This window comes from Anthonomus grandis, chromosome 22 (assembly GCF_022605725.1).
Source record: "Anthonomus grandis grandis chromosome 22, icAntGran1.3, whole genome shotgun sequence".
NCBI lineage: Eukaryota > Metazoa > Arthropoda > Insecta > Coleoptera > Curculionidae > Anthonomus > Anthonomus grandis.
The window spans coordinates 44,391,171-44,419,161 of NC_065567.1; the positions used below are offsets into that span (position 1 = coordinate 44,391,171).

General features: G+C 34.8%; 1 protein-coding gene and 1 long non-coding RNA gene across 2 annotated transcripts in view; one reads left to right on the forward strand and one right to left on the reverse strand.

The window, feature by feature from the left end:
- The window catches only part of LOC126748352 (voltage-dependent calcium channel subunit alpha-2/delta-4), a 167,730-nt gene that overhangs the window by 59,598 nt on the left and 80,141 nt on the right, over positions 1–27,991 (reverse strand). The window contains exons 11-18 of the mRNA XM_050457517.1: positions 22,316–22,390; positions 22,137–22,256; positions 22,002–22,073; positions 4,980–5,121; positions 4,883–4,928; positions 4,638–4,828; positions 4,489–4,576; positions 4,347–4,379 (exon numbers count right to left, since the gene is read on the reverse strand). Coding sequence (XP_050313474.1) covers positions 4,347–4,379; positions 4,489–4,576; positions 4,638–4,828; positions 4,883–4,928; positions 4,980–5,121; positions 22,002–22,073; positions 22,137–22,256; positions 22,316–22,390 — 767 coding nt within the window. The remainder of the gene's footprint in view (positions 1–4,346; positions 4,380–4,488; positions 4,577–4,637; positions 4,829–4,882; positions 4,929–4,979; positions 5,122–22,001; positions 22,074–22,136; positions 22,257–22,315; positions 22,391–27,991) is intronic.
- LOC126748353 (uncharacterized) lies at positions 11,116–27,035 on the forward strand. Its single transcript, XR_007664704.1, has 3 exons — positions 11,116–11,267; positions 26,251–26,369; positions 26,474–27,035. It is a non-coding gene; the product is annotated as an uncharacterized LOC126748353 (long non-coding RNA).

A 27,991-nucleotide genomic window follows, 5' to 3' on the forward strand; every position in this document is an offset into this window, starting at 1 on the left:
CTAGCGGTTGATTATCTTATTTTCAAGTTTAATGTTTTTTATATACTCTCGATAACTGTGTATGTGTTAATTAAGAAGTGTTTTTTTTTGTTTTCTCTATTATCTGTAACTCAAGCATGAGCAAATACGTTATGAGTCTGAGGAATTCGCAGTTTATTATTTGCCCTGTAAAATACTCGAGATTTTAAGTGGATGAAGCAGCTAAGATGGGTAGTTTTATCTGACTGCCACATTTCGGTAACCGTGACAGGACTCCGTTTAGAGTGGCAAATCGATGCTGGATTGAGAGTACGGAAAAGTAAGTTTCGATTTTAAATCGAAATTCGATATATCGGGAGGTATTATTTTTTGGTGGTTAATCACGTGTCGTGTGCGACCTGTGTATCATGGATCAAAAACTAGAGGCTCAGAAAAAGGCTTGAAAAGTCTACGTCCAAAAGCTGAACATTTAAAAGTGTGGTATAATGCGATTTTTAAGAGTTCATTGGAGGACGCATCGGAAGATGAACTTTCTACCGGAGTGGACAGTTATGATACCCATATCAAACGGTTTTGGAAACTGAACCTGAGGTTTAAAAAACTTTTGGTGGATCCCAATTAAGAGCCTAGTACTTGTACTGTGCCTAGTGTAAATTTAATGACAGGAGAGAATTTAAGTCCAGGTAAGTTTTAAATTACCGCGCATTGAGTTAGAACCTTATGATGGTAGTGTTCAGGGGTGGTTGTTTTTCTGGAGCCAGTACCAGAAAATCCATAGTGACCCTGACATTGATAACCATGATAAAGTCGAGTATTTATTGAAGACGACAGTCCCATGGTGACAAGCAAGGCAGCTTGCTGAAAGTTTTCCAGTTGTAAGCGAGAATTATTACTGAAAAATAAAAGGTGGATATTACTACGCTCCATGACAAAATTGAGACGCAACAGCAGGCATTCGAGACTTTGGGTATTACACCGGACAGCTCTTCAGCGTTACTTTTTCAGCGGTCACCCTTTTCAGTAACCAGTGTTCCAAGCGATATCCCCGATGATCCTGGTGGTTCCGTGCTGGAGCGTAGATTATAAGGGTGATGAAATTCCTCAGTATTGAGTTAAAGAATGAACAGAGGATTAGCTTTGCCACAGATGGTTTTGTTTTTACGGAACGTATATCCGATGTCAGATTGGGTTCTAACGATGACAATTTTAAAAAAAGAAGATCTACCAGAAGTGATATAGTTGTTTCCATCGCCGCGGGTCTTGTCAATTGCGATGCTTTCAGTCATTTTTTGTAGCGAATATCAGAAAAACCTCTTGTTTCAAAGCCGATAAATTGTTACCAGAGCAAAAGAAGAATATTTTGTCAAAGAGAAAACTTGCTTCCATTGCTTGAAGGTGAGTCATCAATTTCGAAGGTGTAGAGGCCATTTAAATTGTGCTGCTTGTGAAAATCCCACCTTGTGTTTATGTGTCCTAGTTTATCGGTCAACAAAGTTGCTTCCAAATAGGAGAAAACTAATAATGATAGTCAAAGCAGTAAAGTTCGAGAAGAGAGAGCTGTTGTACGTAATGAGACCTTAGCGAATTACACTAACACCTATGTATTTTGGCAAACCCTTTGAGTCCAACTGAAAGGTTTAAATGGGTGACGGTGTTGGTGGATAGTGATTCCCCAAAAAGTTATATTTTGAAGTCAGCAGCTGCCTAATTCGGATATAAATCCAAGCTTCCATTTATTTGAAAGCCGAGAGGCAGGTTAGGCTACCAATGCTATGATATCACGTTAAGAAGTGAGAACTTTGTATTTACAATGAAGGTAATCAGCCTATTATATGTAGTAATATACCTCCAATTTTTAGTGGTTAATGATCAGGTAAATTGGCAGACCTAGGTATTAAACTTTCCGACTCCAAAGATGCTGGATTCATAGAGCTATTATTAGGAGTAGATATCGCTGGTGTTTTGTGTAATGAAACCAAAAGTCAGTGTCGCATTTGTGGGCTGGCGGCGATAGAGACTAGATTAGTATAGACTATCAGGAAAAGGTGTGACTAATGGATAGAAAAATGTAGGTGCTGCTATGACCACTCTAAACCTCTTTGTGAAGGAAGCTTCTATAGAGCAAGTTTATTGGTTCCTTTATACTCTTAGTATAAAGGAACCAACAGAGCAGAGAACTTAAGAAGAAATAGCGATGTCAAAGGAGCTAGTTCTTGAAACAGGTCGCATCAACTATGAAGGGCAATATGGACACCTCCTCCTGTCTGATTATATTCTGACCGAAGGCTAATATTAATAAACTGAGACGAAATGGACTTTTTGAACAGTGTGACTAAGTGTTTATAAAGGTTATTACCTTCCGCACCGGTATTTGATGCATGAGAAGTATGACTTATAGCGGATATCCATGAAGCTATCTTGCAGATCAGTGTGCATAAGAATGATCGTGATTTTTTAAGGTTCCTGTGGGAAGATGCACAATGAGGTTGTTTTAAGATTCAGGCGACTTATATTTGGAGTGAATAGCAGTTCTTTTCTATAAGATGTAACTTTGAAGTATCATCTTGAGCAATCTTTTAGAAAAAGACAACAGCAGTTCTTAATCACGAGACATTATTGAAAGATTATGGCACAGCTTTTATGTGGACAATAGTGTCACTATCTTTATTCGCCAGCCTATGGCAATCTTGGCAGAAAGTCAGTTTCAATTGAGAGGGTAGGAGTATGTAAAAGTTGGTAATTTGGAAAAGGATCGGTTCTCTGCGCTGTACTTGGGTTACTTTGGCACCCTCATTAGAATGTTTTACCTCTTAATTCGTGAATCGTCAACCGTTTATGCACGTCGTTTTCAACCAGTGGATTTTTGCAAGTGTCTCGTCGTTTTGTCGCTCGGCGCGGTAGACCTAAAATGATCTATAGCGACAACGGAGCTAATTTTATTGGTGTGGAAAACGCTTTATCAGCGCTTGATAAACTAAACTTGATTAACTCAATTTTACGCGATTCTAGAGTGCACGTATTGTTTGGGAACTTAACCCTCCGATGGCGGCGTGATGGGGTGGTTTTTGAGAAAGGTTGATTGGAGTCCTTAATAAGGTACTACAGAAAATTATGGGCCACGCGAGTGAACTTTGATTCATGACTGTGAAGCTGTTGTCAATGCTTGGCTGTCAATATATTAACTTGATTTAAATTGTTATACGGGGTATTCCACGGACTTGGTTTCTCGTACTTCATATTTGTTTTTGTGCGAACTAACTGAGCGAAAAAACGTCGCGTGGCCGTCATATTTTTAACCCTTTTTAAAGACGCGGTTGGTCATGTAATTTTTAAGTTTAATGTTTTTTATATACTCCCGATAATTGTGTATGTCTTAATTATGTGTGTAAGTCTTGAAATGGTTACTGAAACTCAAGCATGAATAAATGATGATTCTTTATTATTTGCCCTATATCCGAGTATTCTGACTCCTACATGTATAGTGAGCGAGGATTTGACTTTCAATAATTTTCATTACGGGTTCTTAGTCTCCAGGCGAGGCAGTCTATTGAATAGGTTCCAAGAAACTACCAGCTAGGGTCGGAAAGGGGTTCTAGGAAAGAGTTTTAGAGGAAAGAAAAGGACAAAAAACAACCACGTGTTGACTGCATGAAACGTGACGCAGAAGTTCAAGTTATACAGAGAACGCCAATGCTTCACCGATTCCCCGAATCCTTATTTGCCCTTGCCGCTGATAGAAAAAATACAAATCCCGGTCATCTCTACGTTTAATTTTAGTAAGACTGTAATTATTAAAGTGATAATAGGTGAAAAACTGTCATTCTTGGTTTAACTTGTTGCTTAGATTTGTTATTTCAAGTTAATACAGTGATTTCCGCACTTAAGGTCGTATGCTACGTTTGCTGGACGTATATAAACTTAAAAAATTTGCAGATTTAAAAATAACTTCTAGATCTTGATTCATTATTTTCCCATAAATATGAATATGATGAAATAAAAAAAAAAGAAAAATATAATCTTTAATTGTTTGTATTATATTATAATGAGGAAAATCATTTGATAGATATTTTTATCAAAAGTACTTTATATTTTACTATATTTTCTACAAAAGCGCTGATTGAAATGAAGTGAAAAAACATTTGAGCTCATTGCAAATAGAAGGTCGTTAAACTATGAATTGATAATAATAAAATAATAAAAGTGTATGCAAAAATGTCGAGAATTTCTAATTTTTTGAAATAAAATTTATGGCCGATAAAATGTGGTAACTGGATGCAGAAAACTTAAATATATATGTATATAGACTAAAATCAAAACACATATACTCAATACATCTAAACAAAATAAACATGTGAAAAAATGTTTACCTTTGTAATTGTACCAAAAGTGTGCCAATAGGGCTAATGTGCAGAAAATTAATTAGTATAATTTAACTAAATTAAAAATTGTGCAGATAAATATTGATTTATAAGTTAAGTTGCATGCCTCCTTAATATCAATAGTACTTACTGCTTATCTTCCATTCGAGGTCTATGCTTTTCTAGACTTTCCGTTACCATAGCGTCAAGCACTAAAGACTGAAGTAGTGTTTTATCGCCTGCAAATTGAAATTTTATCATAAAATATTATTAACTTAATATAATTTTATTTAAACATACAATAATAAGCATCCTTATCTTGTTTTCCAGAAAAATGGTGATGCTCCCTTTGAGAACTAGACGATCTTGGCCGTAAGGACATCCACTTCCATCCAGGTCGACGTGTCCGTGAAAGAAAGTGCTTAACTCGGTCTTCTGCTGTTTTGAAAAATTGCTCTCCTGAAGTACCACTAGTATATTCACAGTACACCCTTTAATAAATAATTGTTTTAAAATTTTTATTAAGTCTTTACTCATCTACCCACCAGTCTGGATGAACGCGCCAATTATTTCCTCTAAAATATTCTGTAACTATAAGAAGAAACTTAGCATTCGCTTAATTGCAAATATAAAAGGACTTACCATTTTTTTGACTGTGCTTTATTTCTTGTTCAGCTAATAATTCAAACATTCCATAACCTTCAGGAATTGCCAATCCTAAGGAGAATGGTGTTCCTTCAATACGATTATAAAAGTACTTGTAACGCCTAGTAGTAACACGACGCTGTAAGAAATTAAAATAAAATTTAATTTTGAATTTTTATTAAACTTTAAGAAAAACAGTAAATATTTCAATTTTGCTGATTTATTTTTTAAGCACTTCAGTGTCTCTATTATTTCTTTCTTCGGGTATTTTACACGAAGAAAAATATTCCCTTTGTGCATAAGTTTAAGTCATATAATAATAGTATTTTTTATATGAAATAGTACTATTATTTAATTTATATTAAACACCATTATTTTTTTTAATGAAACCAGGCCGTAAATATCATCAGTGCTCGTTTTCTTTTTTGGTAAGTACCCATGAAGTTTCGGAGCATCTTGCTAAATATTTTATTGTATTAAAACCTGATAAATAAACTAAAAAATAGTTGATGTTGATATTACGATAGACACACGTTCATATTATTGCAAGTGCGTTTATAACGTTTACAATAAAATAGGTGTGTCATCTCTTCCGCACATTAAGGACAGATGACGCATGGGTATTTAGGATACATAACACATGGGGATTTGGCATAGATGATGCATGATTTGATTATTAAAACTAATTGTTATTTTCAGATCCTTAAAAATGCCAACATTTTATGGTTCAAGAAAAAGTTTAAGAGGCAAATAGACAGAAAAAGAACTACTTAAAGCTGTAAGAGGCTGTTATCATGAATGTTTCAATAAGACTGCTGAAGTTTCGAATGCAGAAAAATTAGATCTTAAAAAGGGGATGGTGGGTGGAAAACCGCTTTTGGGAGAAGGATACCGAAAAAAAGGTTTGTGAGCATATTAAAAAGCAACAATGTTCTGGATTTGCACCCACAAGGACAACTGTAAAGAATTATGGCCTATAATTAAGCCAAATCATTAGGTATCGAAAATAAATTTAATTCACAACTCATATTGCCGGAAAAGAGTGGTTAATTTTTTTTTACATCGAAATAAAAGCCTTTCTATGAAAAAAATAGAGGATGTCTCGTTGCAAGAACTCAAGGACTTAATAAACAAGAGGTTACTAAATATTTCAATTATTGTCAGAAATTTTAAAAGACAATGATCAACAAAATAAACCTCTAAATATTTTTAAGAAAATATGCCCCCCGGAGAAACAATCAAAATGAGAAAAAAGTCGGTCTATATTTGTGAAGAACTCTTTATGGATTGGATTGGTAACAAATCACTTTATACCCAGAAAGCCAGCTGGAAAGTGTCTCCCGATTTTAGATAGATATGGCTTACATATCAACTCATATGAAATGCTAGAAACTTTTTTTTTTTTTTTTATGGTAAACACAAGCACAAAAGGAAAGTCCTATGTCACTCTTGGAGTGGTGCTTGCGCGAAGATATTTGTGGGCATTTATCTTGAATCGCTGCAGGTTGTATGCGTCGAGAAATATGTGAGGTGGAAGCCCGTTCCACAAAGAAGATGTTCTCCAGATGAATGAGTCCCGATACAGCGACGTCCTTGGGGTAGGCAGGTGGACTCGATGTTGATGAGCCGCAACTGCTAAACGCGTCCTTCTTGCCGGAACAGCCCTGGGTGGAATCAGGCCTGCCAGCTCAGAGGAGCACTTACCGTGATAATAACGGTAGAATAAACAGAGATCAGCCACCTTTCTCCTGTGCTCCAGACTATCCAGACTCTTTGTCAGTTCTGGTTTGTCGATAAGACGAATAGCTCTCTTCTGTATAGAATCTAGCAGCTTTAAACTATGCTTGGGTGCAGAGCTCCAGACATGCGAGCAATACTCGAGGGAAGGGCGTATTTGAGCCTTATAAAGAGTCAGTAGCTGTTCTGGTGTATACAGTTTTTTCGTTTTGAAAAGCACTCCGAGTTTTTTGGAAGCTGCCCTGGCGATCTCGGCAACGTGGTCATGCCAGGACACACTGTTGGTGACTTCGACTCCTAGAAGATGTAAAGATGATTTCATTGGCAATGTTTTCCCTGCCATAACCAGCTCCGGGCCATCAACGTTAGTCTTCATCGTAAATACTGCAGCCTGCGTTTTTTTGGCGTTAAAATTGACCAGATTGTTACCGCCCCACTCCAAGATTGCTCTAATATCGTTGTTGGTTGAAGCTACTTGTTGCTGCCTAAGATTCTGAGAAGTTGCGGCTGTCGTTGGTTTGGTGGACTTAAATGTGGAAATAAGTGTGCTATCGTCCGCAAAGCTGTAGATTGGATTGACAGTGGTTCCTAGCAAATCGTTGATATATATCAAGAAAAGGGTGGGGGATAGAATGCATCCTTGAGGGACTCCAGCGTTAACGTTAAATTTGTCGGAGAGGTGTCCATCGACGGCTACTTGGATTGTTCGTTGTTCAAGGAAACTTTTAATCCAATTCAATAATGAGTTTTGTATGCCGATTGAGGAGAGCTTGGTTAGTAGTCCCTCATGCCACACTCTGTCAAATGCCTTGGAAATGTCAAGAGCGACTGAGCGGGACTCGCCGTGCTTCTCCATGGCCTCCGTCCACAAGTGTGTGACGTAAGCCAGAAGATCGCCGGTGGATCTAAGCTTTCGGAAGCCATATTGATGATCGCTGATTAGTCCAGATGATTCCAGATATCTTAACAGTTGTTGGTTACTGGAACATACATATTACTGGAACTAGAGCAATCGGGCGGTAATTGGACGGCATCGTCTTCTTACCCTTTTTGGGTACAACTTGCACTTGAGCAGTTTTCCAGCTTGTTGGAAATGAGCCCTGTTTGTACGATGCCGTGAATAGTCTACATAAGGGAGGAGTCAATTCGTCTGCACAACGTTTTAGTACTAGGGCTGGAATTCCATCGGGTCCAGAAGCTTTGTTTGTGTCTACGCTTTTAAGAATTTTATTTATAATTCGTTGGGGAAACGAAATTTCTCCCATCGATGAATTCACCCTTGGCAAATATGGCGGTGTTTTGCCTTGCGAGTGCAGAGTAGAATTGGACGCGAAGAGTTTACCCAGTAAGTTTGCTTTTTCCCTTGCTGTTACCGCGATAGAACCATCATCTGCTGTTAGGGGTGGCAAGGCCGTCTTATCAATCAACAAATCCTTGACTAACGGCTTTCGATACCGACCAGAAAGATCTTGTTCCATTTGGGCAGTTTAGCAATTTGTTTTTGATCCTGTTGTTATGACTCTCTTTGCATTCATCAATAATTCGCTTGCAGCTATTTCTGGAGGTTAAAAAGTTCCTCCAATTTTCGGTGGAAGGATGTTGAAGCCATTTGCGATATGCTGCGTTTTTAGTGTTTACTGCCTTTTTGCAATTCAGGTTGAACCATTGCTTGTTGTTTGATCCGCATTTAGTAGAAAAAGGGATATAAGCTTCCATTCCTGCCAAGATCGTCTCTGTAATTTGGTTTGCACATTCTGAGATGTTATTGGTTCTAAAGCAGACTTCTTTCCAAGGGAATGAGCGATAAAATTCCCGAAGATGGTTCCACTCTGCTGATTTATCGTGCCATACCTTCCACGGCATCGGAGGATCTTGCGTTTTAACATCCAACTGGCAAGAAACTGTTATCAATTTATGGTCCGATGTTCCTAGGGGGGCCTGTACTGATACAGTGTACGAGTCAGGGTCTGAAGCCAAGACCAGATCTAGGAGACTCGCGAACTCGCCGTCTCGATCGGGGATTCTATCGTAGGTTCCTCCACAAGCTGCGTAAGCCCGCATATGGTGGCAAATAGCTCAGCTTCTCGTCCTTCATCGTCGTTCTTGTTGCAGAAGCGCAGCCAGTTGATATTGTGAACGTTAAAATCACCCATGACGATGATTTCTGCGCTTGGGTAGTCAATTTGGAGTTGGTTAATGCAATCAACCAGGTTCATAAAGAGCCGCCTATATTGGGTGTCGCTTGGTGGTCTGTAGATACAGCAGATAAATTTCGTGGCTCCACTGGCCATTATTTTGAACCACATAACGTCAAAGTCCGCAGGTTCAAGCGTTTCCTCCCGCTGGGAACTCAAATCGCTCTTGACAAATACTGCCAATCCAAAGTTTAGTCGAAATCGGGTGTGTAGATCGTATCCAAGATAAACGAGGTGAACATTTGTTGTTGAAGATTTCACCTTTGTTTCTGCCAATGCCAGAATGTGAGGCTTATTTGATTGCAGGTGTTGGTGTACTGCATTAATATTGGTGTTTAGGCCTCTGATGTTGCAGAAATTGATTTTTAGGCTTTTAAATCCGCCTGATGGACCCCCCCGACCAGCCTCCGCCCGAAGATCCGAATGGGAGGCTAGTTTACCTCCGGAAAGTTTTGGTCGTGAGGGCGCCATCATGCATTTATTTTATTACTCCATTTCTCCTTTGGAAACCGGACACATCGACATGGCGGCAAAACGTGAGTTTCATGGAACCACTTCACGCCGCCTAAGTCCTATGTGGTGGTATTAAACCGGGCGATGCAAGAGGACAACATCTACCACTAAAGAGGTTGCTCTTTTAGTCGCCTTTTACGACAGGCAGAGCATATGATAGGCATATGATATTATACTGTTGTGTCTATCAATCCATACGACACACTTTTTAAAAACCCTTAATCGCTCATTATTTAAGTCACTAAAAAGGTTTTTTAAACGTGTGACGAATTGATAAGGACAAATCCGAGAAAACGAATTAAACGCAGACAATTTGAAAAACTTCTTGCTGATTCTTGGACGCATGCAGCAACAACTGAGATTGGAATTTCAGGCTTTCGTGCTACAGGAAAGATCGTTAAAACCACATTTTACCAGAACCTGATGGTCCTTCTCAATCAACTAGGATAAGGCACAATCTAATATTAGCTAGTTCAAAGATTTTGCAAGATCTCTTTGAGCTCTAAAGATTGTTCAAAGAAACTTCATGGAATGCAAAAGGAAAAAAATTGTCTGTTCAAGACCTTGTCAGCTCTATCAATATTTTAGAGAAAAAAGAAGATCTTACAGCTAAAGAGGTAAAAAACAAAACGAAAAGCAACAAAGACTTGTTTCTTTTTTATTCTAAAGTCTTAAGTCCCTAAAGAGAGGGCTTTTAATAGTGTTAAACGTAAATTAGTTAAAAACCAGTAGTCATTATTAGCAAATGATGATGATTTCTTAATGGTTGTTTAGAAAAGTATGGCCAGTCAACCGCTGCAGACTGGATGAAATTTGCAAAATGTGAAAGATGGGTTCATGGACCTACCTGCACCTCATATGAAAAACATTGCATATTTTGCAGTAAAAATGTTTAAAAAAAAATAGCTAAGTTGTTAATAATGTATAAAAGCTAAGTTTATTTTTACTTCATATATCGTTATTTACTATAGAGTTTATTGTTTTAAGTTTTAGTTAGAATTTTTTTCTTTTGATTTATGTATACCTAATGCTCATAAGCATCCTCACCCTGTCTGCGTCGATATCTTGAGTTAAAATAGTTATTATTTAAATATATAGCCATTACAATAATTCTATTTTCATCCCAATTGGAATGTCGTCAGTTATGGTCCTTTTATTCTTACTTAAAGGAGCCAAATATTAAGCCACCGCAAAAAAATATATTGAACTCTGCCACCGTCAGAGGCGTGCTGTTGTTATAAGGCAGCTGCATAATATAATAAAAAAATCTTAATATTTTCAGTTCAGTTTTTTTTATAATAGTTTTACTAACAAAGTAAACTTTGAATGTTTTGATCTGATTAAATCTTTATCAGTTCTAGATTTGTTTTTTGGTTTAACCGATTCAGAATTAATACTATTAAGCTGTATTGTTGTATAGCTTACATGGGTTATGGTTTTAACGTTTTACAATATTTTGTGTTAGGAATCTAAATAATTAGGTATTTTAAAGAAAGAGATCATTCTCCAGATATTAAGTTTAAGTTAAAATACAATGTGGTTTAAAAATTCACCTAATATATTTGTTAATGCATCATTAATTTCAAATTTTACTCCATTTCGCGCGGAATATGTACCAGATTTTTCTCCCATTATCTGGGCACGTTATGCAAGGTCGAAGCACTTGTACGAGAGCAACGACGGTGGAAACAAGTAAATTTTTGGCGTCGGTACTAAGTCAATTGTTACAATTGTTCAAACAATTTAATTAATTTTCAGTTTAAAACTATTGTGTGATGGTGGTGAGCCTGGACTGCAACTAAGGGGATCCTCGTTAAGAAGACCACATCTGTCTTATTCGGTAAGTGTCCATTTGAGTAGTGTGGTACATACGTTTTTACAATTTTCTTACTTGCATTAGCAATTACTTACAATTTTCAAATACAGTCCACAACCTTTTCAATTTTCTATTTATGCGTTGACAATATTATTATAAGACACTTAGATATATATATACTTACAAATATTTAATATTTTAAGAGACTCTCTTCAGAACTAGAATCGTCATCGGCAGGCCGAATTATTATGTCGGGATTATGTAAAATCGTATATTCGTTTTCTGTTTTAATTACGCGTTCGATTAGATTGATTTTCGGTTGATTGATAATTCGTAGAATTATCAACCCAACCGTATTTATCTACGTCATGCGTATCAAACCACGTTTTTTCTATATCTATTATATGTCTATTTAAGTCACGATGTAACTTAATACTGCGCCACTGTTTTAGAATAATCTAAATATTAAAATATTAAAGGAATTTTTTTGCATGGGCATGAGGATTGATGTGCTATTGAGGACCCATGCCGACGCACACCTCCATCGGGCGGTCTCTCTTTGCAAATCCACCGCGGCATAGTATGTTGCCGATGTACCGCGATCTCAAGATAATTCTGGGAAAAAAGTAGGTTTAAAACTGACCCCGGTCTATTGGTCTTATCGTCGGCACAATTTCATCGTTTTTCTGGCCATTTAGTGAGAATAAATCGACTATACTTGAGCTGATGCTGAGCAGATGCTGTTTTATGAACGAAAATTTGATTGCTTTGAATTTGTAATTGAGTCATTAATAAAAAAATAAAATACATGTTCATAAAGTGTTTTATCAAAAACTTCTGATATTACTAACAGCATTCTTATAGGACGTAGATCAGAGTGTTGAACTAGATTTTGAATTTTTGGTAATTGTTTTACCAAGCCACATTTCTAATTGGAAGGAAAATAATTGTGTTTAATACTGACATTGATTATGCTGACGAGTTATACAGTGACCGCCTAAAGTTCTGCATAAATTCGATAAAAATTAGAGACATTATTTTTTGAGAAAACGCTCGAACTTATCAATTTTTATTTTAGTTTGCGCATTATTTCACATAAACTTTTGTATACAGGGTGGAACAAAAGATATGACGTCATTTTTTTAAATTGAATGCTATATTTTTTATTACATTTATGAAATATAGGCGAAATTCCAAGCAAGTTTCGTATAACACACCTTATCTCAAAACTCAACTGTTTCAGAAATATTTACATTTAACCAACAAGAAAGCAAGTAAGTACGTCTATTTACAAATTAGGATAAAATGGAGCATAAAATGTTATAAACTGTGAAAACTCTTATTAATGTATCAAGTGTTCAACTGATCCTCATTTACTTCTTGGCAGAAAGCAAGCTTTGGCTATTGGCCCTCTTCGTCCTATCCATCTTCCTGGGAACACTGTATCCAAGAATTACGGTGTATATGTGTGGCGTTGCGCCGTCTTGCTGAAACCACAAATTATCTGTCGAGACAGCAGGGTCTTGTTCGTCTGGGTATAGGGCAGCCAAAGCAGGAATAAGATCTTCTTGAAGAAAAATTCAAATAGCGTTGTCCTGTTAAGTTTTCTTCGAAAAAGTATAGCCCTATTACTTTATTTTCCACGATACCAGCCCAAACATTAATAGATTTACGGTACTGTGTATGACCCTCAGTTGCCCAGTGTGGATTTGACACTGACCAGTACCGACAATTTTGCCAATTTACGACACCGTTTGAACAAAAAGTTGCTTCATCCGAAAACAAAACTCGTAACACAAACTGACGGTTATTATTGCAAATGTTCATCATTGGCTCGCAAAATCGGTTTCTTCGATCAGATTCGTGTATTAGTCTAATTTTATAAGGGTGGTATTCATTTGCCTTTAAGATGCGTCTTACTGAGGTTCCGGCTATATTATTATCAATTGAAATTTGTGAAGTTTCAGTGAGAGCAGAACGTTTAATTTTGTTTCTTCAGAAATTTTTGGACGACCTGATCTTGGCAAATCCCTAACATGACCTGAAGTTCTGAATTTGTGCTCTATTCTACTAACTGTGGATTGAGAAATTAGCCGTTAAATTAGCCATAATTTATCCTCATAAAAACTATTAATATCGAACTAACAGTGACATTCGAAAATTGAGATTTTTTACAAGTGCAACCATGGAAATAGAAACAATTGGCAGTTTTGTAAATAGACGTACTTATTTGTTTTCTTATTTAAATGTAAATATTTCGGAAACAGTTGTGTAGTGAGCGTGTTAAAATAAGGTGTGTTATACGAGACTTGCTTGGAATTTCGCCTATATTTCATATATTTAATAAAAAATATAGCATTCCATTTAAAAAAATGACCGATGACCTCATATTTTTTTGTTCCACCATGTATATTTTTTTATTTATTTATTTAACGGTATCCACCAATTTTACAAAAATAAAATAACGCAAAAGATACTAATAATAATACAACTTAAGCTAGATAATAGTAAGATATAAATCAATCAAAGTTACAAATTAATTTAAAGAAACCTATTAAAGTAACGAGTCACTAATTAATTAATTAATTTAAGAGAACTCCTAAAACTGCTAAAAGAAACGTGCAAGTCAAGACTATACCTATCGAAAGAACGTTGCATTCTGGTTATAGGATTATGCTGTCCATAAGAACTACTATCAAAATCTACATAGAAGAGTTTTTTCAGTCTAGTCAATTTTTGCGCCCGAAAATTCAGCCTATTTAAAAGATAATTATAATCAGTCATGCCAGATATTAATATAAAAATAAAACACAAGTCTGAATTATTACGCCTTAACTCAAGTGGGTCCAAAGAGAGAACTGACATGACCGACTTGTAATCAGTATGACCATTAGCTAATGGAACCTTAAGTTCAAAAGAACAATTTCTTAAGAATTTATTTTGGACTTTCTCAATATTTTCAATATGCGATTTATAAAATGGAGACCATACGGGACTAGCATACTCCAAACCAGAACGGACTAACGAACAGTACAGAACTTTATAGATAGAGCATGAGAAGTCTTGACTGCATCTAGTTATAAATCCTAGATTTCTATACGCTTTCTGAACTAGCTTTTCAGCATGAGACAGAAGACAGAAGACACAATATAAGATTGTGAATTCTTCCAAAAGTTATTGAATAACACTTCCGAACATTCAAATCTAAACCATTAAGGTTGCACCATAGAGATTATGCAAGTCATCCTGTAACAATTGACATTGAACATTAGAATCAATAGACAAAAACAATTTCAAATCATCAGCAAATAATAAAAATTCACAATTTCTTACAAATAATCTTATATCATTAACAAAGATTGTAAAAAGCAACGGACCCACATGTGACCCCTGAGAAACGCCAGATGGCACAGAAAAGCTGCTAGATAAGAAGTTATTAAGCCGTATATATTGCGATCTACCCAGTAGGTAGTCCCTTAGCCAACAAATAACATTTGATCCAAGACCCAAAGCTTGGAGCTTTGCCAGTAGAAGCGCATGATTAACTCTGTCGAACGCCTTCGAAAAATCCGTATAAACAGCATCAACTTGTGAACCCTTACCAAAAGCATTAAACAAATAATCTTCATAACATATTAAGTTAGTAACAGTGGAACGACCTTTTTGAAAACCATGTTGGCTGTTAATAATAAAGCTTTTATATTGCCATGACAATTGCTTGGTTACAAGTGCATCCAAAAGTTTAGGCAAGGTTAACTGTATACAAACTCCCCAATAATTACTGACATCACTAGTATTACCAGACTTAAATATCGGCGTAATATACGAATTCTTCCAAAAAGAAGAAAATACTCCCGACTTTAAAGACAGATTGAATAAAGTGCAAATAGGCTTCGACAGAGTACATACACATTCACGAAGGAGCAAGCTGGGTATGCCATCCGGTCCCGCAGAAATCTTGCTCTGTAAGCCAAGAATCTTGTCAAAAACCTCTACTAAAGATAACTCTACAAATTTGATATCGAATTTGATCGTATTTGAAATGCTTTATCAGAATATACGTTTGATAAATATTTGGCAAATAAATTAACAGTATCACCACCCTCATCACTAGTTTCATCATTAAAAAACATATGTTTAGGAATAATATTTGACTTTTTAACATTGCTTACATGTTTCCAGAATAACCTAGGATTTAACAATCTGACTCCGAAACTGCCGAAGCCCAGAGAGAACCAAGTAATCACTTTGCAATTGAGACTCCTTAAACTTCTTATGAGCAATCCTCTTACGTAAAATTAAGCTTTTTAACTCTCTTGAAAACCATACAGGAAAGCTACCAGTATTATAGGACTTAATAGGCACAAAATAGCTGATTCCTTCATACAAAAGGTCATAAGACTTATTTAGGGAAATATTTATATCAGAAGTGTTGTTAATAAAGGACCAGTCGATAGATGCAAGGAAATTATTTAACGATACAAAATCAGCATTTTTGAAGTCAAAAAACTTTACTGAATATTTCAGAGACCTTGACATATGGTACTGAAAAGACACATTCATACGGAGTGTGTCGAGAGCCAGTCACCGGCAATAAAAAATCATCCGTCATTTCAGAAAACCCATTAATATTAGAAAAACAAAGATCACGAAATCTGCCTCCCGGATTTGGTAGCTGAAACATTTCTTTATCATCTAAGTAATTAAATACCTGTCCAAGCAGTGAAGCTGGAGCGACATTCGAACACCCATCCGAAAAGGTAACTTTAAGATTTTGATTTTCATTAAACCAAGTGCAGCCAGGTAGGTTAAAGTCTCCTGCAATACTAAATAAGCAATTTGGATGGGCCTCAAAGATCTCCAGTATTGTATCACAGAAAGTACTGTATTGACCCATATCAGATTTTGGCGGCAGATAAACCACACCAAAAACAATATTCTTAAGATTAAGTTGTACAGAAACAAAAACTTGCTCTAACGATGAACAAGAGTGTTTAATTAATCGCGGTTTTAACTCCTTTCTCACAGCGAGTAAAACACCCCCACCATCCTTCTTAGCACTTGTTAGGGCACTTCTATCACATCTAAATACTTTGCACATATTGGAGTTTACGGCATATGTGTATAATTGCATTATACACATGTGCCGTAAACTCCAATTCAGATGACAAAATGTCCGGAAACAACCTTGTTTCAGCCAACGAAATTACATCATAACTGCATGCGGATATTTTTTGCTTCAAATGCTTCAGCTTAGACCTCATACCCCCAGCGTTAAAATAATACATTACCAAGGAATCACTTAATCGTTTTTTGGATCTCGTACAATTCTCTTAGAGATTGATGGAACCCCATTGGTGAATTTAACTATCAAATCTTCACCTTTTTCCTTTCTTTTTGCCAATTCTCCATAAACTTCTCGAATTTCATTACGCTGTAATTTGGTGAAATCCATTTTAATTACTATATTGCTACCACCTAATTTCCCTTTCTCTCTCAAACATTTCTGTATAATCTCGGTATTATTAAAGCACACTTTTTTTTTTTTTTTTTTTTTTTTTTTTAATAACTTTATTTGTGACCCAAAAACAGTTTACAAACTGGCACCAGGGCCTAAAACTTAACAAAAAAAGAAAAAAATACAACAAAATTAGGAACATAATTCTAAATAAATTTAGTACAATATTACTTGAGCTTTTGTAGCTTTTTAGATTCACAATAGTTTCTGGAATTTTATTGAAGACACTTATTGCACTATGTAATGGAGAGTCCTGACATTTTTTTGTTCGCACCAATGCATTTCTCAACATGTTTTTATTTCTTAGCTGATACTTTTGACAGTCTTTAATTTGTAATAATTTTCCCTTTAAACTAGTCTTAATATTATTTAACTGTATACATTTTATAAATTTAATTTGTTCATAGGTTCTTAATTGATTAATGTTTAAAATACCAGTATTTTTATAAATTATATCACTTGGTGTGTAATAATCTAAAGAATAAACTAATTTAACTGCTTTATTTTGCACTCGTTGTATTTTATTTAATAAATAATTTGGAACATTTCCCCAACATACTATAAGGTACCTCAAATGTGGTTCAATAAAGCTGTTGTAGAGTAATTTTTTTGTTTTAATATTTAACATGTGAGAGCACCTTCTCAAAGCACCAAGCATAGGAGATATTTTGTCAATAATTTTTTGTATATGATTATTCCATGAAAGTTTATTATTTATATTTAAACCTAAATATTTGTAGTCTGTCACTTCTTTAAGTTTATTGCCGCTTACATGTATACTAATATCACATTTTGTTTTATTTTTATTACTTACAATCATGTAGACAGTTTTGGTAGCATTTATACTAAGCCTATTATAACACAGCCACTTATAGTATATATCTAAAGAGTCATTTATTTCCTTTTCAAGGGTTTTAATGCCTTTGGCTGAGAACACTAGAACTGTGTCATCAGCAAACATAAAATACTTAGCCATAAGACCAGCATATTTTAGGCTATGCACATACAATAGGTAAAGCAACGGTCCAAGCACTGACCCCTGCGCTACCCCCACATTTAAAGTCTCTGCCTCACTGTTTTGGTCGTTTACTGTTGTGTAGTGTCTCCTACCTACTGAATATGTCCTTAGTAAGCTCCCACATATGCCTCGAAATCCCATTTTACTAGTTTTACTTAGCAGCAATTCAATATCAACAGTGTCGAAGGCTTTTTGCAGGTCGACAAAGACAGCTACAACATATTTTTGTTGATCAATTTCATTTGACACATACTCTAATAGGTCCGAGACAGCTCCCAAGGTGTTACTCTTTGTTTGAAATCCATATTGTTGGTCATCGAATTGAAAATTCTGTTCTATAAACCTAGCCATACGTTTCTTAATTATTTTTTCCATTAGTTTGGAGAATGTACTCAGTAGCGAAATAGGCCTATAGTTGTTTAGATCCTCACATTTTCCATTCTTGTGCACTGGTATTATATTTGCTGTTTTTAAGTCTTCTGGAAAAATTCCTGTCTCTAATATTCCATTAACCATTGTCACTACAATATCTCCTATTACATGGGTTAATTTTAAGTCTTTGGTGGTAACTTTGTTCAGGCCTGGAGAGCTGTTTTGTTTCAATTCAGAAATTGTATTTATTATTTCATTTTAGTCTGTAGGTTCTAAGAAAATGGTATTTATTGTTTCCTCCTCTATAAATGTTGTAGTTTGAGTTTTTTCCATTTTAAGGGCAAGTTTTTTTCCTATAGATGTAAAATGGTGATTAAACTCCTGTACAATTTGTTTTTCGTTTGTAATTTTTTGTCCATCTATCTCAATTTGCTTTATTTTAGTATTGTTGTTTTTCTTTTTCTTATAAAGTTTATTAATCACTCTCCATGTCTTCTTAGAATCTCCACTCACTGCCTTAAATCTCATCTCAGCATACTTCTGTTGCAAATTCTTTCGCATATTATTTACTGTATTTTTCATGCTCTTAAATTCTCTTTCTGTAAACTCATTTGGGATCCTCTTCCAGCGAATATATAGTTCATCCCGTATTTTTAATTTTCTTATAAACTCCGGAGTAATCCAATCATTAGCAGATCTAATCTTTAGTGTATATTTCTTAGAACATTGGTTTTTAAAGTTAACAGTAATCTCAGCCAATTCTTGAAAGGATTGTACACCATTATTTTTTCCATGTAGTTTTTCTTGCACCATTTGAGTCCACCTTTCTTAATCTAATTTATATTTAATAATTCTTTCTTTCTTGTATTTTTCCACCTTTCTATTAAGAGTTATTTTTATTATTTTATGATCAGAAACCATATGATCATCTAGTTTTATTTTGCACTGTAGGTTCTTATTTGCTATGATATGATCTAGTATTGTTTTACTTGTTTGTGTTGTTCGAGTAGCATTGTCAATAGTTAGCTTATTTTTTATTTCAAAGGCGTTGATTGATATTACATTTTTATATTCATTTACTATGTGAGAATCTATTAATAAGTTTATGTTTATGTCACCTATAATTAAGCAAGGATTTTTTTCACTTTCCATGATATTGTCCAGTTCACTAATAAATTTTTGTGCATTGCTGCTCGGTGGTCTGTATATACTCCATATAGTACATTTAAGTTTAGTCAAGGTTATTGACAAAAAATTGCACTCTTCCAAGTTTACAAAGGATGTATCTTTTACTGTATGGTCTATATTGTTTTTTAAATAAATACTTGTGCCCCCTCCTCGGGTATTCCTACAATTGTGTACGGAAGAATAGTTTTCAATATTATAAAATTTTGTCTCATTTTGATAGATCCATGTTTCTGTTAAAACCAATATGTGAATGTTTATATAGGTTTGTTGCTTTAAAATTTCCTTTATATCGTCCATTTTGTTTCTTAAGCTACGTATATTTATATACAATATATTTAAGCTATTATTTTGTAGTTCTTTAAACATAAGAGTATTAAATATTTATTGTTTGTTTTAATCTTCAAGATCTTACTATTTTAAGTCTTCAAGACGTTTAATTCTTACCGGTGGATCAGTCTCATTGTATCTCAGGTATATTTTTCCATTTACACAGTATGAACTCTTGAGATTATGATTTTTTCTGTATTCTCGTGTCTTTTTAAACAATGTCTGGTTATAGTGAGTTAAGTCCTCATTAAAGTATATGTTGTTTCTACCATCCAGTCCACATTCATTTGTTTTTATGCCCTTTTTTTCCCTGACAAACTTTAGAATTTTATGTTTACATTCTTCGCTCCCAAGTTTCAGGACAATCGGACCATCCACCTTTTTTCCCACTCTGTAAGAATCTAATATATCCTGATCAGCCCCAACGTTCATACTTTTCACTACCTTCCTCATAGTGGTGACATCATCAACCCCTTGTTTTGGTATACCCACAACGACTAAGTTTTTTCTTTTTTCTATCTGCTCCTGGGCATTAAGCTTTGATTCCATATCATCCACACGTTTTTTTAATTCGTCATTTTCATCTTTAAGCTTTTTCATATCACACAGGACTTCTTCAAGTTGAACTTTGTACCCATCAAATGAGTCTGATATAAATTGAATTGATTTTTTGATTTCATGCATTTCCTGCTGCATAGTTTTTTTGAAAGGGTCAAGATACTCTTTAAATAAGGCCCTCACCAGATTTACAACCTCAGTTTTATCCATTTCAGTCTTTTCTTCTCTTCTAACCCCACTTTTAGTACACACTTTACAATTTTAAATTTTATTTAAACTATTAATTAATTTTGCTTGATGCCCACAACTGGGGTGGTAACTGGACCCACAAGCCTCACAATCCACTGATGTAGTGACTTTTTTCTTGCAATGTTTGTAATATTTATCTTTTTCTTCAGCTCTCACACCTGCTTAAGAAGCCATAACTTCATTCCATTTTATTATTGGCTCCACGACGTCCAATTCTATAGACCTTAAAGGGCTCAATATGATCTATTCCCAACTTATTGGACAGAACATCAAGTACGAACTCCTTATCATGACTAATTCTATTATTCATATCATCAGAATTACTTTCCTGAACATTAAACATCATAATATTATTTTTGCGCTCATTTCTATCATTTATCTCAGAAATTATAATGGAGTTACTATTCTTAATCTTATCATTTGTTGGTTGAGCAGGGTCGTTTTTAAATGTTTGAAATTTCTGTAATTCCTCCACGAGTTTATTAATTGTTGATTGCTGAGAAACAATAAGTTTATGCAATTCAATAATGCCGTTTATCAGACCACCAATGGAAGCATTTCTCTTAGACAACATCCCAGGTAATGATATTACATCGCCCATTCCTACATTTTCCTGAACAGTTTTTATAGAACTACAGCTTTCATTATTATTATGAACACCAATACTTGATATACGTATACAAAAATTTATGTCAAATAATGCGCAACTTAAAATAAAAATCGAATGGTCCGAGCGTTTTCTCAAAAAATCATGTCTCTAATTTTGACCGAATTTATGCGGAACTTTAGGCGGTCACTGCATACGGAATTATAAAAGGAAATCATTACTTTATTAAATTTATATTTACTTGGATCAATTCCACTAGCATTTGATTTTAGTTCCTATATTGCCTTTGAACTTGTCCTGTAGTTGCCATATTAAACGAGAAATCAAATGATTTATTCTACTTATTTGTAGCGTAACACTGGAAAATTTCCGGTGTTATGATCAATTTTGTTAACTGATAAAAAGTACTGATTTTTTTTTGTTAACATGACTTAAATGCTGGAATATCAAAAATATTTTATTCATTAAATTGACGTCACTAAAGGAAGACCACAGTATTTTTTAATGATCTTTGTTTTCGCTCGAGGCCTGAGTGATATATGATTTTTTCTTAAGCGAACAACCGTTAGACTACTATTGCGAGAAGCTCTATACTTACTATCTTGATATACTTGATCTCTCCTCTCATCAAAGTTTTAATTTCTTTAGTCAACCACAGTTATTTTTTTATTGTTCGTGCTCTTTTAAGTAAAGCATGATACATGATCAAAATATTGCAGTAAAAGTGTAAAAAAAGTAAATTTTGTGATTAATATCTTGAGATTGAAAAAATTAAAATCATAGAAGTTGTGTTAAATGATGTTCAAATTCTTGTTGGTTAAATTTACTAGATCCCTATAGCTATATATATAAGAGTTTTAATAACAAAAAAACGATATTTTGTCTTAAAAAGAAAATAATTATTATAAATGTAGAACTTACCATTTCATCATAGTGCACTTTTAAAGTAAGCTCAGTTTCTCCTTCTTTTTGATTAATCATGTCTTGTCGGAGCTTTAATTAAATAAATACATATATCAATATTATTATTTTTTTTAAGATGTTTTGTAAACTTACATCGAGTAGAGCACTATGGTTCTCTCGAGGACCGCTTTCGTTTTCTATCAGTTCAACTTCCGAAAGATCAACTGAGAGGTATTGAGGCTTAAGGGTTTGTTCATACTGGTCACTATTTTTCTAAAATTAAAAAAAAATATATCATTCTTTTAAATTTGGATACAATGATTATTACTTACCAGTGCTTTTAAATTAGGATGATAAAGGACATGACCATTATTATCCACTATGAATGAATATCCATTTACCCCAAGCTGAAATATCGGAAAATAAACTACTAAAATTTAAGGTAAATACTTAATAAATTAAATAATTAAAAAATATTTCTACGTGAATTGAATGAAATAGAGGATGTCGTGGAACTTGTTATTTTAATACTTAGATTGTCCAGTAAAATACGCAAAAATCCGTTAAAAAACGAATATTCGCAAATATGGTCTTAGTGCAAGTTTATACAGATACTTTCTCAATTGGCACGTACAAATTGAAAACTGTATCTAATATTTTTAGTATTTTAAAAGCCCATAGTAAAGTGCACGCTAAATTATATTATTTGTATGATGTTTATCGGATTTCAATACCAAAATTTCTCAAGTACTCAACATTCATAAAAATTCAATAATTTCACATTTTTGGCGATCACATCTTTAATCCACTCTCCTTACTTAAAGAAATCGAATTCGTGAACTGTATTTAGAACTATTAGGATATCCATACTGGTTAACCAAAAATAGTTACAATTAAAAATAGAACGAAGTGCCACACGACATTATACATTTTGTTCAATATTACCTAAATAAAGGGTATCCAAGATCATTGGGAAGAAGATCTGCCATTGAATGGCCCCAAAGATCGCCAGATCAATCAAATCATTTTATGGGATTTCTTTCTATGAGGTCATACAGAAAATTACCTTTTTGCGATTCAAGTTTTCAATATCTTTGCATTTCAGTGGTACATTAGGTAGCTCGAAGTAATCAAAATGGGCTATCTAACAAAATTAATGTTTTTATTAGTTTTTACGCCGCCCACGATGTAAAACCAAATAGATGCTTTTATCTAAACTAATTTTAAAAATCATGTTAAAAATCGACAAGTGTGATTTCTGAAGAGATTAGTTTATTTACAAAAAAGGGCTGTTTTCTATTTTAGGACATCAAGCAGTAGATAACCTTAATGAAAGCCTAATTTTGAAATAGAAATAAAATAATTTAAGACGAACAAGGGAGAACAGAAGCGGAAGAAAACTTAGACCCACCAGACTAGACACCATTACTAGAAGTCATAATAAAGTTCAGAAGGGCAGAGTATGAAGGCACAAACCCCTTAACAAGATCAGCTTCCTACAGTTAACTCTTCCCGCAAATTGACTATTTTTCTTAATGCTGCCAATTTAATTATATATGATTGTATTCTTACAGTTAAGACACTTAAACAGCTTCATCTAATAATCAACTGTGCCTAATTTTTTAACAGGAGTTACATATTTCCTCTTGTCCAAGGACTGCCAAAACACTCAAGATCCGGATTTATTGAAAATCAGACATTCGTTGTGCCGCATGTAAAGCAGATGCGTCAACACCAAACTCCAGGAGCCTGAGCTACCCATATACCAGTGTTACTCAAACTTTTTTCGTGACGGAACCCTTTTAAAAAACTAAATTTTTAACGGAACCCTAAACTCTAAACTAAAAGCAAAAGCAGTTATATGTGAATTGTTTATTAATAATCTTACAAAAAAAGATAGATACAGTAAGAAGTGAGTTAGTAAGCAAATGATAACACTAAGTTCATTTAATTCGAGGCATGTAATTGTTTTTTATTCCTTATCAACTGAGTAATGTCAGGCTTGATAGAAGAAAGTTGAGTTCTTATGTCTGGTTCGGCATCCAGTCTATTGCGGTATTTTGTTTTTGTAGCTCTATATGCTGAAAATCCCGTTTCACACAAATACATTGTTGGGAACTGCAGAAGAACATTCAAAGCTTTTGTGGCAAGTTGTGAATTATCATCACGAACCCTGCACCAAAAATCATTTAGTGAAATTGTTTTGAACAATGATTCCATGCTTGTATCCGATGTCATTTCTAAAAATGATTCATAGATCTGATTTGACATATTTTTAGGCTGCAATTTAGATGAAAAAGGGTTTTGAATCCATGAGTTTATTTTCAGTTTTGTATTCTGTTCTAGGAAAGTAAATTTCAAAAGTCCCTTGCAGATCATTGACATATTGCACCAATTCAACAAATATTTAATTTTCAAATATTTCTGTATCACTAAGACTATGGTGACTAAGGAACTCACTTAGCCATGAAAAGCTTTCGATTTCTCTCTTACCAAAACAAGTAATCCAAAAATCTAATTTTCTTTTACAGGCAGTTATTTTGTTGTTAGCATTGAAAACTGTTGTCTGTATTCCTTGTAGTGACAGGTTTAATTGGTTAGGTTTTCCAAACATGTCTGCTAAAAATGTTAGTCTGAATAACCAGCTTTTATCGGACATACGGTCTTGTAAATTAAAAGAAACATCTGTAAGAAAAGCTTCTAATTCTGTTCTTAGTTCAAAAAGCCTTGTCAAATTTTTACCCCGAGACAGCCATCTCACTTCAGTATGGAGCAATAGTGTTTTATGATCGCTACCATAATCTTCACATAATATTGAGAACAATCAGGATTGTAGTGGACGTAACTTGACAAAATTAATTATTTTTACTGACTCATCAAGAACCAATTTTAGATTTGGTGGCATTTTTTTAACCGCGAGTGATTGTCTATGCAGGATGCAGTGGCTGGAACTACAATTTGGCGCTTTTATTTTTATTCGTGATATTGCTCCTGCTGTTCTACCTGTCATTGCCTTGGCTCCATCGGTACAAATATCGTGTACAAATATGTTAATCGTGTTAAATCTTCTCCGGTTGTGTTAGTAGGCAGCGATAAGCACATAAGCAAGTCTTCTTCGAGTGAATATTTATATAAATATCGCACAATTACAAGCAAGATGGCCAGTCCAGCAACATCAGTCCACTCATGTATTTGCAAGACGAATTTGTTATTTTGAAGCCGTGAAACCAGTTCTTGTTTTATGTTTGCTGCGATATCCCCAATTCGGCGCGTAACTGTATCGTTCGAAAGCGGCCCTGTAGAAAGATGCTTTACAGTTTTTTTGTCGAGCATACATTTTGTTATGTCTACCACACATGGTTTTATTAGCTTCTCAGCGATAGTGTGCGCTTCTCCTGCTTGCGCAATGCGGTAACTAACGAAATACGATGCCTCCGTGGCCTTTTCATTCACAGTCTGAGTCGCATACGTCATAGTTTTTGTTTTTGAAGTCCGGATGTACAGTTTCTAAATGTCGGCGCATCTTAGCAGGTACCATCGAACTATTAGGAAGGAGTTTGCTGCACAAGAGGTAAGCCGTTGGAATCAACAAATCCGAGATTAATGTATGATTCGTCATACATACGAAATACCACTGTATCATTAGATGTTTTACTACTTGAATTTAAAACCATAAAACTAGAACTTGACGCCGTCATATCACCTTGATTTGAATTTGACACATTATCCAAGCGAACCACATTTTTTGCAACACCTTTAAGCCAGCGCTCCATTCTTCTTTAACACTAATTTGATTTGTCAATTTTATGACAAATAGTATCTCTTGACGCACGAAAAACAAGATTTTACAACCACTACGAACGACAAGCGAACATAAAATACTAAGCGCGGTGTGAGTAAATTTTGCGGTACGTTGTTTGATTAATAAATTTTCCATGCCAAACAATTCTCCTTTATATTATATTGTACCAGCAACCATCGAATCATCTCCAATTCCTCAGAAACTTCGGAGAGCCACACGATTTTCTCCGAAGTACGGGTCGACGCACGAGCACGAGAAACAGCGCGACGAACTGAGGTCATTCGATTGCTTATAGTCCGGGGGCGAATGGTGGCGTACGAGTAACGCTGTAACATTTCGATGTAATAGGTCGGGCATTTACTTAATAATACATATATTAAATTTCGTATATGTGCCAGTAACACTTATAAGTAGGCGTTTCGTCTTGGTTGTTTATTTTTATCTTACGTAACTTTATTCTTATAGGGTCCACTTTAATACATGCATTCATTTATTATGACTGCTGGCGGAGCCCTACTGGAGGTTTCACATAGCACCGCGCAAGAAAAAATGCTAGCTTGGATGGAAAAACCACTACATGAAAGGTAAGTTCACGAGGTTTTGTAAGAGGTCTGAGGTCGACATAGAAGCGTAAACTATTGGTTGACTTCGGAGCAACAAGAAATTATTTAAAATTTATCCCTGGTAGAGACCCGACGGTACGAAGTGTTAGATATATGTAAGGATGTGAGACGACGGAGTCCATTCAGCATGTTACCGGTGGATATCCAACGTTTGCAACGACGGAATATAAAGAACCGCATAATCTAGTTGCAAAGATACTGCATCAACAGCTCGCGAAAAAACTAAACCTCTTATCAGCATCCAAGGTACTATATTATAAGTATAAGCCGAAACCAGTTCTTCAAAATGAGCAACACAGATTGTATTGGAATCGCACTGTACTTACAGACCAACGAGTAAGTAACAATAAGCCTAATCTAATACTAATCCATATAATTTTTAGGAAGACAAGCCTTATTGATGTAGGGCCCTATTCCTAATAATAACAACCTAAGAGCGAAACATAATAAAAATAATGAAAGTACATGGATCTAGCACACCAGATACAAAGACAATGGGAAATGAAAGAAGTGTGGACCATTCCCATAATTGTGTAAACAACAGGAGTATTACCAAAAAGTCTGATCGAAAACATAAAACTGCTTAACCTTAAGAAAAGCATCTATAAGCTAATGCAGAAGTCGACCCTATTATCCACATCTCGAATAATCAGAAAGTTCATTGAAACGCAGAAAATGTCAACTAGTTTATAAAACATATCATGTAATTTTAGTTCTTGTGTATTATTTGTAAATAAAATTAAGAAGCAAAGTCCAATAACATGAAAAATACTCCATTAGAGCTTAATCCTTCTGATATCTGAGATATCTGGAATAAGCGATTACTCTCCTTTCTTTAGGGAAGAGTGCGATTGCCGCTTGGCATAAAATATTTAATAGTAACAATTTGTCTCATCCGATAAGGGACTTAAGACGTCTCAGGTCCTCACTATCTAAAGTCCTTAGCTATACACCAACGCTGACAAAATTAATAAATCATTATTAAATTATTCCGGTCTGTAAATCTATACGTCTACTAAAAACAAAACCAAGAACCGAGAGCAAAAATGGTATTCCATTATAGAGAATAGCAAATCATAACAACATAACGGAGAAGAGCAAATATGTTTAGACAACAAAGCTGTCCAAGAAATGCTTAACAAGTAAGCAGAGGAACTTACTTGCACCACTAGACTAAACAAACTTAGCTATGCGACGGAAGCTACAAGTGTTACTTACAGTTGCAATATTAAGAAAACCGTGCGAAAGCCATGGAACGACCATCCTGAAAGAGCAGAATACAAAGCCAAATCACTAAATTAAGAAAAGACCTGTCACGTCCCAAAGAATCGCTTTAACATAATCTCACCCTTAAAATGAGCATATAAAACGAAGAACTGTTAAGCAAATACAAGATTAAAAAATAACAAAGATCATTCTAACATTTCTGAACAACTAAAACAAAATATATCGGCCAAGACACGCAGATTTAAGAGATCCTTAGCAAGATCAATCTAATATAGATAGAACAAACTGTTTATCTAGAACACAGATAAATTCTATAATCGTATCTTGACAAAAAAGTTCAACACAATAATCCAACC